The 19,504-nt window shown below is 42.4% G+C and overlaps 1 protein-coding gene across 16 annotated transcripts in view; it reads left to right on the top strand.

Moving 5' to 3' along the window:
* Window positions 1-18,611, top strand: part of DNM1 (dynamin 1) — a 305,071-nt gene extending 286,460 nt beyond the window's left edge. For 5 of the 16 annotated variants that reach the window (XM_077478763.1, XM_077478765.1, XM_077478762.1 and 2 more), the window contains one exon: window positions 15,385-18,611. In XM_077478763.1, the coding sequence (XP_077334889.1) occupies window positions 15,385-15,454 (70 nt within the window). In that variant the 3' untranslated portion in view covers window positions 15,455-18,611. Of the gene's footprint in view, window positions 1-885; window positions 923-15,384 lie in introns of all 16 variants that reach the window. The other 11 variants (XM_077478766.1, XM_077478753.1, XM_077478759.1 and 8 more) reach the window with 5 other exon arrangements.
* Window positions 18,612-19,504: the final 893 nt, after the last annotated feature.

Raw genomic sequence — 19,504 nt, 5'->3', positions numbered from 1 at the left:
TACAAAGGTTCAGTGATATTTTGTATAACTTCTTATGTGTGAATGTTTATTTATGGGTTATTTTTGTATACTGCACTAGGTCAATCACATTATTGTGTGTGCCATGGCTTCTTTTTTTTTTTTTTTTTAGACACAGAAATACACCTGACCATAAAAATCTGCATGCCTATTTATGTGTACATTGATACCTCTCAAGATAGATGGCATAAACTGCAATGTGTGCACTCATGGAGTTTTATTTACCAAGATTTATCACTCCCAGTAACCAATCAGATTCAAACCTCCACTGGAAAATTAAGGACAGTTATAGAATAAAAGTTTGAATATATATGACTACTGAGGGGCTATGTGGTCAGTTCATAAGGGAGGCATGCTTATTTAAAAGTGCGATACTGTGCAGCAACCAATACAAAAGTGTAGTGCTGTTAAGCAGAGAAAAGCAGATTTTAATTAGTTACTGGGACATGCTGTACAGTATTGCCCTATAAACGGTGTTATCAAAGTCTTCTCAGTCTTATTCAGTAAGGCGGAGCAAAGATGCTCAAAATAGCAAGTCAGTTGCAGCCTTTTTGCAGATGCAACAATGCCATGTACAGAAGTAGGTGAATTATCTTGCATCTCCTTTCTAATTACCATACACCTGTTCACATATCTGTATTTTATTCATGTATGACTTTTTTAAGTCTGATTGGGATTTATGTGTGTGTTTTATGCATGAACTGGTTTCCATTTTGATTACCGAAAACAGTCAAGGTGCGGCTGTGTGTTAATGTATGCTTGTATATATATATATGTGCACAGCCATAGTTCTGTGTGTGCATACGTGCCCCTTACATGCTTTTGGCTGTGGCTGCTCTTAGCGTTTGACTTCATGTTATTTTTCAGAATAACTATCAGTGATCCATGAGGAACACTCGTCACGGTATGTCACGCATTTCCAGTCATGTGACTTGTGTGCCTCCTCTCCTTTAGTCATGATCTTCATGTGTGTGGTGCACATGTTCCCATCCATTTACTGTTTCTTGCCCTGTTGCCAGGCAGTTTTGTTTGTAGCATCACCTACCAGCTGCTTCAGATCCAGGTTTAAACCAATGTATTTTATGGGGTTTTTTTTAATCGTGGTGTTAAAAAATCAGTAATGCAAGAGTAACTGTGACATACAGGTTTCAAATGACTGAAGTCATAACCCAGATCGGTGAAAGATCTGATTGGTTGCTTTGCAACATGGCGCTGTGCTGGTTTTTTGCACTGACTAACATCAATCGACTGGACAACTGAAGTAACTGGTATAGAAACAAGTTTGGCTGTCATAATAAATGTTTCAGAAATGCCACAAAGTAATGGTTTCCAGTTTCCAATCCCTTCCCCTCTACAGCATTAAGGTCATGGTTTCCTAAGCACAGAGCAGTGTGCAAAATGCAGCATACTTTGGCAACCGCTAACCATGCCTCTTTAGTTAGTTATTTTGATGACAGTAACCCCTAAAAGCCAAAATATGATTGCTACGGGTTACAACACATCGCTCGTCTTTGCACTGTATGATTAAATAAAGAGTGCAGTTCAAAGACAGTGATGTGCAAAAGTCCATAACTCCCAGCAGGGATCAGTGAACAAATTTAAATAAAGGAAAACCCAGTGTGATATAAACAAAAGGTTCTTAACCCATGAATTGGGCAATCCTCATAATATGTAACATTGATTGCCCGAATAGACACTAGTTATTTTAGCTTCTATACATATATATAATATAGGCTTTATTGGTCCACCACCTAGTAAGCTAATAATGCTTTAATTACGCAAAAGTGTTCTAAATACTTACTCCCATTTTCACTAAATGTAATTCTAATGTATAGGAAATGTAGGAAAAATATGAATTTTATGTATTGTTACATACTCACTAATTTTATTAAATGGATCAATATTTTTATTTCATATCATTTAAACATTTTCATCATAACATAAGATATAACATGTAAGAACAATGCACCCTTATAGGTTAGGATATCTTCAAAACAACACACAAACCTCAGAGAACAAAAACAGAGAGTGGTATCAGAAAATCAAAGTTTTCACACATTAAAGGATAAGCGGGACGCAGAGACCAGTGCCATACCTAGAGCCTCAAATGGGGATGGGGGGCACATTCCATTGTCCACAAACAAAATAGGGGAGGATCCAAACCTCACATTTCTTAGACCCTCAATAATTGAAGGTACCACAAATCCTTAGAATAAATAATGACAGTTCTTCAATCATGGAGCCTGTGAACTAAATTCCTAGGCATCATGCTACAAACTTTCTTCTGGTGTGAAGTGGGCCACTAAATAATAGAGTGTCCCAAAAAGGCAGGTATAAATATCTCAAAAATTTGAAATCACACAGGTAATTGACCTGGAATCCAAAGAGTTTTGTACAAATACGGCCTCCAAACTACAACCACACCACTGGGCCCGCCAATTGTGGGTGATTATCCTATGTTAACTAAGATAACAAGGAAATGTTGTTAAAACGCAGAGAATATTTCACTGAACAGTGACTCATAAATGGGATGCACTGCCTGTTCAAACTAAAAGGCCTAAGATCTCTTTATTAAATACTTTATATGTCAGCTACATGATGGCTTTATAAACCAGGTAATACTTTACAGTTCCTAGGAGATATAAGCACTGTGCAGACTTTTCAAGTTAAATATTAAGATTTGAAATATCTTATTGATCTAAATAGGCTATGCACATTTATTACTTTTCAAACATTTTACAATTACAGATTTTTTTTAAATTTGAATTTAACTCGTTTCAACATTCTATATTAACCAGGCACCCAATAGCTGTTTTAGAATACTAAAGATTGCATTATTCACCAAATTTGTTATAATGAAACATAATGGTATGTTGCCATAACATTGTTAACCTTCCTGCAATACTACTACACAAAGAGAAAAAGCGAAAGGAGACAACAGAAAAGGAAAAACTATAAAAGAAACTAAAGCTTTGTTTCAGCTTGTTCAGCAGGAACCAGCTGCATTTTAGTAGATGTACTGTTGTCTGTTCAACAGAAGCCGATCAAGTGACCCTGGCTTCTGCTGAATGGTCCTTCTGGAAAAAAAAGTATGCAGCCAATTACTGTAGCACTGATCTGTGTATTTTGAGAGGAGTCCACACTGTCAGAATAAAATAGTGCAGGAAGAGAGATCTGTGGGTTTTTTTTTTTGTTCAACCCGCTGGTTGGATGAAAAAAAGAAATGGAACGTGTATACCTAGCCTAAAGCCAAAACATTTTTTTCTTTTAGTTTTAGATTGTGTAGGGGAGCATTAAACCTCTGTCAGGTTCTTCAACAGTTTATGTCCTGTCCTAGAGACACAAGAAGTGAGAGAATTTTTCAAAGAATAAGCGTCTCTATTGAAAATTTTAAACTCTTTTCTTGTTCTGGAGACAAGTGTAAATTTTGGACTTTGGAAAATGGCACAGACAGGAATAAAAAAAAAAAAAGTAAAGATTTTTGAGATGACAGTATTATGCAGCACTGATGCTGATGCCCATCAGGCCTAGCCAGTATTCCCATAGCAGAGAAAAATGGCATAACCTAACCTTCCGCTAACCCCAAAAGTACTGGGGGGATTTTGAGAAGACATCTATACCCTTAGTTATCCCCCCCTCACAAGATAGATTCATGAAACTGACAGGTGAGTGCTAAACTCTTACCAATATAACTAGAATAAAGGAAAAAAATGTTTCTATTCGTTCACTGAGGCACAGCATCTCATCTTGACCTTAGGGTTATATCTCCCCTTTAGGAGAGAACTAGGCAGAAAGTGTTAGAAACAGCAACACTTGCACAATACCGCCCAGGGGGCAGTCCTACTTGTTATAACCCCTCACACTGCATCCAGCAGCTCAGTTTTTTCTGCTTAGTTTAGAAGGACCTGGCTCCCGGTGGGACCATTGGTCCTGGGGATTTTTTCTTTTTTTCTGCACTTTTGATTCCTGTGATCTACAATCAACAGCCAGGCTGGGTGACAGGCTGGATAATATAGATCCTTGTAGTTTCCCCAGCCTGGCCATCGAGCATGAGCAAGCCCTAGCTACGCGCTGGGTTAGCCACGACCTGCCCCATCTAATCCAGGTGCAGCTGGTGAGCTATATACTCTGGGCACACATATGACCGGGCTACTGCTGTCTGTGTCACAGTGTGCCATGGCCGGCAGCCAAACCGTACTGCTCAGGTGATGGGTCTGTCTGTGAACTGCGTCCAGCAGTCCCTGCAGGAGGGGTAAGTATGGTTCCACCTGTGTCACCAGGATGGGGCAGCTGGGCATTCCCTGGGAGGTGGACTAGGGGGTCTCTCACTCTCCCTTCCTTCTCTCCCTGTCCCTTCCCTCCTCCCCATACTATGGGCCGCTATTTGAATGGGCACATGAGATTGCGGTACACGTACCTGACCGGGGGTCCTCTGGGGGGCTGCGTTGGGTGTTGGAGGTCCGCTCGTCCTTTTCCCTGTTTCTGGGCCACAGTGGGGTGTTTCTGCTGTGTGTGACATGTGAGGAGGCTGCCGCGCACTCTTCGGCAATTTTTTTAGTACCCACAGCCAGTTTTTTGTCTTTCAGATATTTTTCTAGTAGTTCGGCGGCCATTTTCTTCGTGCCCTCAGACGTTTTTGCTGAGATGACCGGCGGCCATTTTCTAGTAGCCCTTGGTAGTTTTGCCTCTAGCACTGGGTGCTGGTTTCCTTCTAGAATAGTGCGCTTTCTATACAGACACATAAAGGAAAAAAGACTAATATTGGGTGGACTTTATACGGCACATGAGTATTCAATCTAAAAAATATTAGAAATATTTTATTATTTAATTATCAAAAATGTCATACACATAAAACAGTCACATAAGTACAGCAATTATTTGAATAAAACATAGTGTTGCTTGACCCATATTGCCTGACCACTGATATTCTCCAGTAAAGTATATAATACAATAGTTAACAATACAAAGCCATTGGTTTGGTCTCCAGTGTAGAAAAGCATTCAGAGTCTCAGAGAGTGGTGTCAGGTATGTGGGTCTGTATTTTTAGTTAGCAAGATAGCTCGACATGTTCTGCGCTAGTTTAGCGCTTCTTCAGGAGCGATTCGCGCTACAAAATATATACATATACAAATCAGTAAACAATAAAAACTATTTTTTAATACATAAGTAATCAATAAAAACACAAAAAAACAAGATAGAAAAACACCAACTATGGTGTTAAAACACATAAATGCATGCTGATGCCCACGGGTTGCCGAACCATACCTACCCAAACACGAGAGGACGAAGGAGCAGAGGGGTAGAAACACAGATCCCAACAGACCTCCGGGGACCCAGGAGCAAGGCAGGAAGATGGGAGTCTGCAGGCATATGAATATTGATAATTGATAATTTTTCCCCTAAAAATTGAGGATACGGTGGGGGCATCTACATAGGTGTCTGTCCCTTTCGGGTCCCACAAGCCGGGCCGCACGGCTAAGGTGTTTCCTTACCCAACTTATTTTGATATGTTTATTTACAAGGAGTGGGGAAAACCGCAGCGAGCCTTTTAAGTTCTGAAATGCATGGCAGTGTGTTACCCCTATGAGGAGAGTCTCCTAAAGAAGTGGACATCTCCTCTGATTGTTGACCCCTCGGTATCCAAGTTAAATAAGGTAACCACGATTCCGGTGGAAGGGACTCCTGCTTTCAAGGACCCTGCTGACAGAAGGGCCGAGGCGGTTGCCCGGTCCATGTTTATGGGCGAGGGGTCAGCATTGTGGCCAGTGTTAGCCACCGCAAAAAATAAAAAGAAGTTCCTGGATGGCTGCACGTCAGAGAAATGGCATCTTTATTGGTCGATAAAATCCAAATGCAGTCACATATCAAATATGGAAAAACAGGATAAAAAAGGGAACGTGTTTCACTCCTTGTTCTGGAGCTTGTTCATGTGTTAGCCACGGCCCTGCTGTCACAGATGCTTACTGAATGGGCTAAATTGTTGCACCGTGAGTTGGAGAAGCAACAGGCTTCCCCGGTCTGTGTGGAGCTGGCGGACCAGTTGGTGCAGGGCCTTAAGTATGTCTGTGATGTGGCCCCCTTGCTCTCTAGAGCCTCAGTATCAGCAGTGGTGCTAAGTCACCTGATTTGGCTTAAATGCTGGTCTGCGGACCAGGCATCTAGAAAGCACTGGCGGACTTGCCCTTCCAGCGAGAGAGGCTATTTGGAGCCTTGCTGGATGACATTATTAAGAATGTTACTGGGGGTAAGAGTACGTTACTCCCACAGTCCAGAAAAGGGAAGGAGCCACACCATAGGCAAGGGCCCTCCTTTTCCACTCAAAAGTGGATTTTTTCGTCCTCCTGGGCCGGCAGGTAAGCGTTCCCAGTCCGACAAGGTGCCTGCTGAGGGACAAAAGTGTCCCTGGTTTTGCAAGCCAAAACAAGCCTGCCAGCAAATCTGTTACCACATGAAGGGTTGTCTTTGGGAGTTTGCAGCCCGGTGGACCTCCCTACTTTCCGACCAGTGGGTCTGTGAACTGGTTTCCTCAGGAGTAAAAGATAGAGTTTCTTTCTTGTCCTCTAAACAGATTTTTTTCCCGCCAACCTTCATCTTCTTCCTGCTCATCGGGAGGCCCTGTTTAGGGCAGTAAAGGACCTGCTGCTGCACGGGGTAATTGTACCTGTACCGACCCCTTAAAGGTTTCAGGGATTGTATTCCAATCTGTTTGTAGTCCCAAAGAATAAATGGGTCCGTCTGGTCCTGGACCTCAAGGCCCTCAACAGCTTTGTGAAGGTACAAAGGTTTCCGAATGGAATCAGTTCACTCAGTGGTTGCTGCACTCCATCAGGGGGATTTTCTGGCATTCCTGGGCATCAAGGATGCATACTTGCATGTCCCCACATGCATCAAGCATCAGAAGTTCCTTCAATTTGCGGTCGGGGACGAGCACTACCAATTTGTAGCTCTCATTTTTGGCCTGGCGTCAGCACCGAGGGTCTTCACCAAGGTGCTAGCCCCAATTTTGACTTTGCTAAGGCAACGAGGGATCGAAATCATGGGTTACCTGGATGACCTCCTTCTGAGGGCAGCTTCCACCTCAGAATTAAGGGAGGATGTAGCAATCACCATGCAAACTCTTTAGGAGTTTGGTTGGGCACTGAACCTACATAATTCGGTGTTGGTGCCAACTCAATGCCTGGAGTACCTGGGCCTGCTTCTGGGCAGAGGCTAGAGTCTTTCTTCCTTCGCACAAGCTGCAGACTCTTTAAGCTGCAGTGAAGTTGTTGGTGTCCCACAGGTGGTCGTCGCTGTGTTTTTGCATGCGAGTCCTGGGTCTCATGGTAGCCACTTTCCAGGCGCCACCATATGCTCAATTCCACACTCGAGTCTTGTTGGAGATCCTGTCAAAATGGGACAAATCTCAGTTTTCCCTTGACTGTCAAATTTGAGTGAGCCAGCTAGTCAGGGACTCCCTGCTCTGGTGGCAGAGGTCACCGGTTCTTTGTTCGGTCCTTCCTCTTCATTGGACGGTGATCACAACAGACGAAGCCTGACCAGTTGGGGGGAGTTTGGGGCGTACAGTCAAGCCCAGGGTCACTGGACCCAGGAAGAATCCTGCCTTCCGATCTACGTGCTGGCACTTCGGGCAATCAGGCGGTGCCTCTCCACATGGTCACAGAGGCTGCAGGGGCGTCCGGTCAGGATCCAGTCGGACAACACCACGGTGGTGGTGTATGTCAACCATCAAGGAGGAACAAGGAGCTTGGCTGCAGCACTGGAGGTCGCTCACATCCTGTGTACATTCCTGGCATAGAAAACTGGCAAGCGGACTACCTAAGTCATCAGATGCTGGACCAAAGGATGTATTTCGGCTATTTTGCCTAAGGCGGGGCACGCCAGATGTGGATCTCCTGGCTTCTCGACTCAATCGGAAGGTACAGAGGTTTGTGGCCAGGCCAAAGGATCCCTGGGCAGACACGGCAGACACGTTTGGTTGCTCCATGGGGGCATTATCGGCTGATTTATGCTTTTCCCTCACTCAAACTTCTACCATGTCTACCAGGTCGGCTTGGTCCGTGGTGGGCCGACACAGTAAGAATGGTGGCGGATGTTCCTTGGCGGCTGCCAATGCGATAGGACCTTCTGTCACAAGGTCCAATACTTCATCCTGCTTTACCATCTCTGGCTTTAACGGCATGGCTGTTGAAAGCCAGGTGCTAAGGGACTGAGGTCTGTCGGATTCGGTGATATCCACTATGCTGAGGGCACGGAAGTCATCTTCTCTGCTGTTTTTGGAGTGAGGAGTGGATCAGAAACTTGCCTTAAGCACCATCAAGGGGCAGATATCAGCTTTGGCTGTCTTTTTTCAGTGACTCTTGGCGACTCATTCATTGGTAAGTACGTTTGTTCGGCTGGTTTGACATGTGGCCCCTTCGGTTCGACCACCACTACCTCTGTGGGATTTGAATCTGGTGCTCTTGGTGCTTACGAAACCGTTGTTTGAAAACATTAGTGAGATTCTCTTATTGACACCTCTCAGAAAGGAGTCTTTCTAGTTGTGATTACATCTGCCAGGAGGGTTTTAGGAGTTGGTGGCCTTGTCTAGCAAGTCTCCCTACTTGATCTTCCACAAGGATAAAGCGGTGCTGCGTCCGCAGCCTTCATTTCTGCCAAAGGTTGTTTCAGCCTTTCATCTAGATGAGGACATTGTGCTTCCATCCTTATTTCCTCGGCCATCACACCCCAAAGAGGTGGCTTTGCATTCCTTGGACGTGGTACAGGCTCTGCGGGTGTATCTGTCTGCTATGGCTCCTTTTCGGAGGTCGGATTCGCTATTTGTATCGGTGGCTGGTCCGAAGAAGGGACTGGCGGTGTCATCAGCCACCATGTCTCGGTGGATCAGACAGATTGTGGTTCAGACCTATGCCATAAGGGGATGGGTGCCCCCCCTTTCCTGTCACCGCACATTCTACCAGGGCAATTGGTGCCTCTTGGGCTTTCCGACATCAAGCGTCCGTTCCCCAGGTGTGGAAGGCGGCGACCTGGTCGCCCGTTCACACTTTCACTAAATTTTACAAGGTTGATGTGACCACTTCTTCGGATGCTTGCTTCGGCCACAAGGTTTTGCAGGCGGCTGTGTAAGGTCGCAACGTCTCCGTTGAGAAGCTCTGGTTGTTATGGGTGGAGTTATTATTTGCTGTTCCCACCCCTCGTTTCTTTGACACTGCTTGGGGATGTCCCTAAGGTCAAGATGAGATGCTGTGTCCATCAATGAACGAAAGAGAAAATAGGATTTTTGTACTCACCGTAAAATCCTTTTCTCTGAAGTTCATTGATGGACACAGCACCCATCCCTCCTATTTCAGTTTGTACTGCTTTTGACGAACTGAGCTGCTGTGTGATGGGTTATAGCCAGTAGGACTGCTCCCTGGGTGGTACTGTGCAAGTGTTGCTGTTTTTACACACTTTCTGCCTAGTCCTCTCCTAAAGGGGCTATATGACCTTAAGGTCAAGATGACATGCTGTGTCCGTCAATGAACTTCAGAGAAAAGGATTTTATGGTGAGTACAAAAATTCTATTTTTGGCTTTAGATATATAAAAGAAATGGTATCAGAGGTACAGTAGACTGAAGTGGCCAAATATTGGCAAAACGTAATATTTTAAATGTACTTGCTGAAAAAAATAGCCCATCAGATAGATTCTTCCACACAAAGGTTAACACTGCTGCCCTAATTTCAAAAATTAGCATTTCCTTGCAAAATCTAATAGGTAACTTAAAAACAATGGTTACAGATGATAAACAGCAAACAATTTTCAACTATCCAGTCAAAAATATTTTCTTCATTCTTTTATATTTTTTCATCACATTAAAAGAAACGCGTAATGAAATAAACATTGAGGCTGTTATTGCTGGCCTCACTTTTTAAAAATACTAGCTGTCTGGCTGTAATCTACATCTGCTGTCTCTAGTATTTTCTGAGCCTCTGACCTAGTATAAGTATGCAGCTCTGGAAAGTCAGAAATTCTGATTTACACAGTTGTTGTGACTTTCAAAGACTTGATGCCAATCAATTTTCAAGGGAACCAGGAAACTATAAATTTCAGAAGGTCAGCAGTGACAGCCACTATGCTTCTGTCATAACAAATTTCCTTTAAAGCGTCAACTAAACCCAGGAGCCTGCATTCACTATATCTGGTCTCCCACAGTACACAGAACATGGAAATTTATTTATTTTAGTAAATATAAACTGCTAAATAACGTTTCTCACCGGCAGTATATAGCAGTCTTGTTACTTCTGTCAGTATCCAGCTGAGCACTGCTTAAAGCTTATAGGAGGAGTTTTCATTCTCCTCTGTCCTATGAGGCTGCATGACCCTTGAGCCTCTGCCTGGACAGTGTTGATGGGCCCTGTGCCAATCACATGCACCCTCCCAAAAAAAAAAGAGAACAGCCATATACACCAAACTGAGCATGTGCAGAGTGCCCCCAAGGCTCTGTACTATCAGGAGATGGACAGGATCAAACAGCCTTTTTACACAAAGTGCAGGATTAACCCCTTAGGTTTCATAGCAAGTATAACAAGCATGCTTTACTGCATACACTGACTGATTTTACTATTGTGTATTTAGTAACACTTTAAGTTAAAGTCCTCCATCACTTATACCAGCCCCTGAGGTGGTGCCTAAACCTCAAGAACCATGAAATAGTAGCACTAAAAATGCTTTGACAATAATGTGAACATTTAACAATACAAGCATTTTTTCTCAAACAAAAGGTTTTTACTGAACAAAAGAAATAAACATAAAACATACATAGTCCAGAGCAAAATAAGTATACAGGGACTGCAGATATTAACATACATGGATTTAAGTCAATGTTCACCACACTGCATTGATCTTCATCTTACTTACACTTTCAAACAATTTCCTAATACACATAATAGTATATTGATTTAAAACCACAATTATGGAACCTCTAAATACATTGATTGGTACCTTTTCGACTGTTCAAGTATATGGTCAATAACAAGCTCCACCGGGGCTAAGCCCAGAACATCAAAGCAGGAGGACCATAATTGATTGAATTTGCCCCTTCTACTCCTGTTTAAACGAGCTTCTCAAATTGAATGGTAGCCCTTATTGAGAAATCCATTCCTGTACAGTGGGAGATTCTGTGGATTTCCAATGCCTCAGAATTAATTTACGGGCCTGAAAGAGAGCCTTGGCATTAGTCTGTCTAGGAATGTCATCCACAGGGAGGTCATCTTCGATACCTAATAGGCATTATTTAGGGTCTTCTGGAATCTGAACATGGAAAACCTGGTTATGGGTGCCTATAACCTTTTTCCAATATAAATGTAACTTTGGGCACCTCCAAAAGAGATGTATCAAAACCCCATGATCCCTACAGCATCTAGCGCTGGTGAGATCGGATCGCACCCACCTTCAGGTTAATCTGGCCAGTGTATCGTGTACTCTCAAAAGTATATACAATTGTGAAAAATGCTGAGCTACATTTAGTGATCAATGGATACAATACAGATATTAAGGAGGTACTAATCAACTGCTCTGAGTCTTCCCTAGCAGCATATAGTAGATGAGTTATCAATGGTCATCTTTAGTAATTTTGCTAATCTATTGTTTCCTCACCTCAAACTGCGCTTTCTTTGCTATCGTTCAGAAGGAATGTTCAATGAGATAGGGGTCGTTTCACCTTCTATGTAATGTTAAAATTAAGTTATAACATGATTTTGAATATATAAAATTAGGCTGTCCTCTGAAAGGTGGTCTTGGGTTGGATGATGATCCTTTTTCCTCACCCTTAAAGCGGAGTTCCTCCCAAAAGAGGAACTTTCACTCATTTGTCTCCTCGCCCCTCCGGTGCAACATTTGGCACCTTTCGGGGGGGAGCAGATTCCGGTCTTTGACAGGTTTACTGTCCCCAGTTTCGGGAGACCAGGCCGCAGTGAATTACGTCAGCGGTTAGGCTCCCTCCTCCTTCTGCCAGGCCAGTAGGAGAGCGCATCAGTGCCTCGCGCATGCACAGTAGGGACCTGGCGTGAAGCCGTAATTGCTGCACTGCCAGGTTGCCTAACCGGCAATGGCAGCAGAACCCGACAGCCAATGGAAACATCAACTGCGGTGCTGACATCGCTGGACTCCAGGACAGGTAAGTTTCCTATTATTAAAAGTCAGCGGCTGCAGTATATGTAGCTGCTGACTTTTAATTTTTACATGGGATGGCGGACCTCCGTTTAATTCTGCCTTTCACCACTGATGGCTATCTATTATTCCTGGCTGTTCCTGAAATGTCCACCCTCCTTCCTTTCTTCTTTTTCTGATATTCACTCCTTATTTTCTTCCCATTACTTTTGAGGATTGGTGTGTTCTGCTTGTCTGAACAATAATTGTGCCTGGCAACTCGGACTTGTTTTCACTCACCTTCTATTAAAAACCCATTATGGCTCACGCTGATCTCCTCCCAGCTTTCTTCCCTTCATGTCTCATTCCTACCATGAACATTCCCTCTAAACATTCTTATTTCATATTAAATACAACTGTTGTGTCAGTTGCTGCATGCCTTTATTAGAAGTGACAAGTGATGTTGTGCTTGCTCTGTGTTATTCACAGTCAGCCCACCTAAACCTGACAAGCGTAAAGCGCTCTTGAAGTTAACCAGCCATTTGTGTTGAGAGGCAAAACTGGCATTATTCAAGTAATTTCACCTGAGGTGGTGGAGCTTAAAGGTTTTGCCCGCCTTAGTGGTTTCCAATATATGAGCAGGCTTTGCTGATAACTCAAAAACTGTGAAAGGCCAACTCCGGATATTTTGCTTTGGAAAAAGTGGGATAAGGGTAGTGTCCCTGGCGGTTCTTATAGAGGTAATAGGGTTAAAACTTCTGACAATGTTCTTAGTGCTTTCTTTGCCTTCCTTTCTATGTAATAACCGGCATCTCCCCCATCAGGTGTCAGAGGGATAGGAAGTTAAGGAAAATATGCCCAATGGGGTAACAGATGTAAATAAAAACCTACTAGAGATGTGAACTACTTCCCCCTTCAGCCAAATTTAAAAACATAATTTTATCTGGAGTTAGACTTTAAAACTCACAAGACTTTGACACTACAAATAATCGAAATGCCACCCCCCCAGATTCTTTGGTGTACTACACAATAAGGGGACAGAAGGCCACAGCATGACCACTGCCCAAGCTGCAGGTACAACTAAGCTCTTCACTATGAAAATATGTCTCATCTAGTATTATTACCTTATATGATGTTGTACAAAGCTTTTTTGGACATGCTGCTGCCTTCTGTTACCTTTTTAATGCCACCGTTTTATGTTTCTTTCAGATAAGTAGTGTGACTTTTTTAACCAAAAGCTTTTATTTTCACATGGTGGCCTAATATGAAAGGGTTCCCTTTCATACTGGTGTGCTTTTGCCACACTATTCCAGGGTAACAAAAGCCCATGAAAACGATTCCCCATTAAATACTATATAACTGTTTACACTGCTGGTGTGCTGCGGTTTGAACAGTTCTGCATGCTGCATCTTTGGTGCAATTTTTAAAAAAGCTCACCAAAAACAAACCTTCCATTGTGAGTCAGTGGGAATGCATCACAAGCGTATCAGTGGGAAAGGGCCCATATTAACTAGCTAAATCTGACATAGAAGGTACAGTATGTAGTGGTAGCATATCTAAAAGCAAATAAAAATTCAACAAATTACCTGTTGACCTTGCCAGAAAGGCTGTGTCCTTGTTACTACCTGTGAGCTAACCTGAAAGCATAAACAAGGTTATATTATTTGTGTAAACGACTATTCCCCATCACCCCCTCTAATTGGAAACAAGCAAAGAAAAATATGTTTAAAGTCCAGCTTGGGTAACATCCAGGGCTCACTACATTGATACGGTAGATAAGCGAGGGTAGTCATCCAGAAAAAGGAAGTGGGGTGATTTACTAAAACTGAAGAGTGTAAAATCTGGTACAACTGTACACAGTAGCCAATCCACTTCTAACTTCAGCTTGTTCAATTAAAGAGGAATCCCAGTCATTTTTGTGTTTATTAAAAGTCAGCAGCTACACACCTCTCCCATGATCCAGCAATGTGGTCACCCAAACCGTAGCTCCTCTCCCCAGGGCCAGCATTTAAACTGTGCACACCTGGCTGTGACAGCTTGCGGCTTGTGATGTGTCCCAAAAGACTGCAGGGAGGGAGGGGGAGAGGGGAACTTCCACCTAGGCAATCCAAGTGGAAGTGGGAGCGGGTACCTGTCAAAACTAGGTACCTGCTCCCCCACCCACCCCAAAAAAAATGACATGCCAATTGTGTCAGGGAAGGGGGGGGGGGGTGCTGAAAGCAAAATATCCCCTTTTTGGTGGATCTCCGCTTTAAACTTTGACAGAAATAAAAAGAAATACCCGGAAGCCAATTCGTTTTTATGCAGAGCTGCATCAGATTTTGCACTCTCCAGTTTCAGTATATCAACCCCAGTGTATTATCTGCAGGGTTACCGGGTGAAAGTAAAGGACAAAAAGAGCCTGAAAAAGACCACTAATGCATCCATCATATCTAAAGGCTGGTAAACTGCAATATATAAAAATTAGTTTTTGGGTTTAGGTAGGCTTTAAGGGAACTTTGACCTGTTTTAAGACATTCCTCAAATGTGTCTTAAAAACATGTTTATGTTAGTATTTCCACCTAAAGTTAAATTAAAGGCAAAACATATTATTTATTTTTTTATTTGGAAAGAGGAGAGAGTGATTACAACATTTGTCAGGTTTCATTGCTGTCTATGCCCCCCGTTTAGGGAGATTCACCCTCTCCATTTGTCCCATTACCATTATCAAAAGTGAAAGTAAAAAGTCCCAAATTTTGCGTTAACATCAGAACACTGATAGAAGGGAAATCCTCCAATGGGGACACTACTTCTGGTGACCGACCAGGATTCTTTTACTTTGGAGGGATGTCTGCCCACGTTCCTGTTTTGGCAGTGAGACACAGATGGCAAAAAAAAAGAACTGATGGAGGATATAACCCTCCCTTGTATCCAAAATCAAAAAAAGTTTTACCTTTAGTTACACTTTAGGTGTAAACAAATGCCTAAAACAAAAGACCTCAAATACAGGCCCTGCTGGCAGTACTAATCTTGAGAAGCATTATAGGCCTCAGCAGCTATTTTAAATTGTTATAATGGACTTTTCCTTCAGAAAGCCATTTTGATTCCAGTATCAATACTGCAATAGCTAACCAAGGTAAAATATATGAAACAAAAATGGCTCCAGTTGACAAGGAATTTTGGGCTGACTGTTCCACATCATGAATGATGCTAATCATGCTCTGTGTTTTTTTTTGTCTGTTTTTATTTCTACTTTCATCCAGCAGGAAGGCTCCCGCTTCACCTACACGACCCACCATTATCCGACCTGCTGACCCGTCCCTCTTAGAATAATTAATGGAGGCCTGGCTGCCGAATACAGCTTTCTCCCTACCACCCTTCCTTCCAGCCCCCCATCACACCTCTTTCCAGGCATGGTGAAAACGTCCCCTTTACTTCACTGTGTTGTAAACACTGGCTCAGTGTCACTATGTATTGTATTGTACAGATGTGTAGTATTGTCCCTTGACGCTCCATATTGTGATGTTAAAACACCTGAAATGTCTGGTCAAATATATATAGATTTTATTTTTCTTGCTTTTCCCAAATGCCACTGCCCATTGTTCCACCAGCTTCTGAAACTGATTCACCTCATTCTGTCTCATGTTATTCTGTTGTACACTTTGATTTATGTTTCTTAAAGATTGTCATTGAAAATAGTATAACTAGCAAGCAAAAAGCTGGTAAACAAAGAAAATTTAATTTTTACTCTTGCTTACTGTTCAAAGTGTACTATGCAATGGAGGCAGACATTTTGTAGCCTAGCTCAGCTTTATACTGCAGCTACTAAGCCCTACTGGATTTGTAGGCCTCTGGCTGATTCAGTCTACAGAATCTCTACCTGGACCTGAAAGAGACACATTTAAAAATAAAAATGTGATATTAGCAAAGTACATGACTTTTGTATATCTTCATGTCAAAAGATAGTCTGCACTAGCTGATGTATTTTTCATTATACCTCTACCTGCGTGTTATCACACAATGCCTCCTCAGCCCCCATTATTTATCCTGACGTCTGGGAAAAAAGTTGATGAAGTACCAAATATATGAACAGTTTGCACTTCCAGATACCTGAGTGCTAGTTTAGCTATCAATAATTGGAAAGCCCAGAATCCCCGAATGCTTTGCTGTGTGCATTTTCATTATCTGCCATATTCAAGAGCCTAGACCTGCCCACTGCCATGCTTCACTATTGGCTTGTAGGCAGAGAGATATGGCCAGGCTTTCGGTCATGGAAACTGGTGGAAATTTGCAGTCGCCAAGATTCTGTGCTCCAAGACAAAGCTGAACATATTTGAATGTCATGTTTCTGGGCTTTTATCAACGTTACCTGGCTTATAGATTTCTTTCAAATGGACTTTATAATCATATAAAATCCCCTCCTGCCCCATTAATTCCAGTGTGGTAGGCCTGAGGTGGCAATCAGCTGCAAATCACAAATCCCTCTCCTTCTGATAACTAACAATTATTTTAGCAACCTTTCTGGTAACTTGAATGTATTTTGATAGTGTTAGTAAGTAGCCATTCAGATTCTACCTGTTGTGTCACTGGTTGGTACAGGCAACAGACTTCTGTTTCTATAAAGTAATCCATACAAGGCCAAGTATAAGCAGACAGTGGTCATTTTAAACCCTCTGTGACAGTGGTTCTCAACTCCTGTCCTCAGGACCACTAACAGGCCAGGTTTGCAAGATAACTGAAATACATAACAGGTGATAGGATTTGCTGTTCAGTGAGTGCAGTATTCTAGTCTGCATCACCCCCCAAGGTAATACTTAAAATCTAAACTGTTAGTGGGCCCTGAGGACAGGAGATGAGAACCACTGCTCTATGACATTTGGCCATAGCTGGCCACCAATGCTAACATTTATCCACTTGGAACCAAGATGGAGAAGTTCACACATGGGCCTCCTTAAGAGAACCAGCCATGGCCAGCTTATGTCAGAATCAGAAGTTTCCGCCTTTAGTTATTATAACAGCTCAGTCCTCCATATGCAAGATTTAGTTTTCCCCCTCTAAGAACCTATAGTTACTTTGAGTCTGACTTTTCAGCTTGAGAATCTGAGGTCACCTGAAGTTTGACAGTTACTGCCCTGTCACACTTTTTTACAGTTTCTGAGTAATCATAACAGTATCAAATAGCAGAAACCTGTAGTTGTTTACATTCCTCTTAACTACAAAGATTAGATATTTGACACTCACAAAGACATGAAGAAACAGTGCATGAGGTAAGCCATGGTCAGGTGACCTCTGTCTTCTTAAGATGAAGAGTCAGACTCAATGAGAACCTGACAGTCTTGAACAAAATGTAGTTGCCAGTAATGAAAGCTTTTATTCTCACCTCTACAGTGGCCTCTGTCTTGTACCTACCTACTCCTTTATCTCTGTAAGACTTTTCAGCATTCAATTTTTCTGGAGGTATTGGATGTCCCCCGCACACTGTGGTTCCATCTTCCAACCACTCTGTCACTACAGGACGCAGCAGTGATGTAGGAGTCCAAGTAAGGGGCCATAGTGCGTTGCAGAAACACAGGCATCCCAAACTCTCTGAAGTGTTAACTGCTGAAGAGTTTTACAGAGACTACAGTGATAGAAAAGAGGCCCACGTAAAAGACACAGGCTACTGGACATGTAAGAATAATAGTTCTATTTCAGAGAAATTGATTTTTTTTTCCCCTGACAGGGTCTCTTTAATGTATAGGAACCTAAATAAGGTATAGATTACATAGTGATTAAGCCTGCACAATAATAATTTAGGATTGAATATTCAGCTCCCAGCATAAGCTAAGTGGTGACTAGTTCTCTATACTATTAGCTGTAAAAGGCATCTTTTCCGATGACGTTACGCATTAGCTGTTGAATATTGTACTTTTTAAAGCTGAGCTATGTTTGACTGATCTTTTTCCTCCCCTTTCTTTCTTTCCTTGACTGCGATTAGAGCCACATCAAGGTCAGAGAGTCCTAAGCCTCAGTATGATCTGTAAAGCCTTCCTGGGCTCAAACCGTTGCCTGCTTCCTAGCTTGTTCTGTCTTGGAGTGTGACACTTCCCATACTGTCTCTTCTGTTGTACAATGGTTGTGCTACACGCATTTCAAATGTGATTATTGGTATGAATAAAACAATCTCAAATATCATCTTCTGTTATCTTAAGGAACATACGTCTGTGGTAGTGGCATATCCTTATATAAATATATTATAAATAATTCTAAATATATATATATATGAGATCTTAAATATACACCTTGGAGATATGTAAGCCATTGTGCTTCCATGTGATTCTCAGTCTTTAGTAGAACAAAGATGCCGGGGAAGTGATTGGATGTCAGTTGGCAGCTGGTTCTGTATCTCTGCATGAAAAGGAGCTTGGTGTGGGGAAAGATTCTTGGTGCTGGTGTTTAGCTGTGATACTTGTCAGAGCGTTGAATAAAATATGTTTCTGTAAAAAAACAAGCCTTGGTTTTCTTATTTCATAAAAGTAACCCCAAATGTCAATATATTAGGTTACACTGATCAAAGTTTTTGTTTTTTTATTTTTAGGCCTGCAAACTGAGATAAACAAATAATATATAAATGCAAAAGCCATGCGTATTCTTACTTGAATCTTTGTATCCTCCCTGCTCTGTGCAGTTATCCGGCATACTGTATAATTCCTGCACATTGCCTCTGTATAGGGGTTTTCTATTATAAAAAATGGTCATTGCTCCTCTCCTCTCTTGTTCAGAGTGACTGGTCTTGTTTCCACCTCTGCTGTAGTTTTTCTGCAGGCATCCTGTAGAGGGTGGGCCTGCTGAGATCCTCCCACAGCTCTGCTACCTGCATAGACTATGTGCAAGTAGTTACATACAAAGTTAATCTGGCTGAAAAAAGACACAAGTCCATCTAGTTCAACCAATAGAAGGAAAATAAATAAATACACTCACCAGCCACTTTATTCACACCTTGCTAGTAGCGGGTTGGACCCTTTTTTGCCTTCAGAACTGCCTTAATTATTCATGGCATAGATTCAACAAGGTGTTGGAAGATGGGTACACTGTAGCCATAAAGGAATGGACATGGTCAGCAACAATACTCAGGTAGGTCGTGGCATTTAAACAATGCTCAGTTGGTACTAAGGAGCCCAGAGTGTGCCAAGAAAACATGCCCCACACCATTACATCATCACCACCAGCCTGAACCGTTGATACAAGGCAGAATGGAGCCACGCTTTCATGTTGTTTATGCCAAATTCTGACCCTACCATCTGAATGTCACAGCTGAAAATGAGACACAGCCCAAGCCAGAATTTTACTTCCTTAAGAGAAAGTTGCTTCCCTGTGGTCCCATGTGGAGACCCTCAGGTCAAA

Source organism: Lithobates pipiens, unplaced genomic scaffold (genome assembly GCF_037356315.1).
Source record: "Lithobates pipiens isolate NorthernLeopardFrog02 unplaced genomic scaffold, aLitPip1_a1.2 Scaffold_1, whole genome shotgun sequence".
Taxonomy (NCBI): Eukaryota; Metazoa; Chordata; class Amphibia; order Anura; family Ranidae; genus Lithobates; species Lithobates pipiens.
Note: the sequence above shows the minus strand (reverse complement) of the source record. Positions and strands in the feature narration are given on the sequence as shown.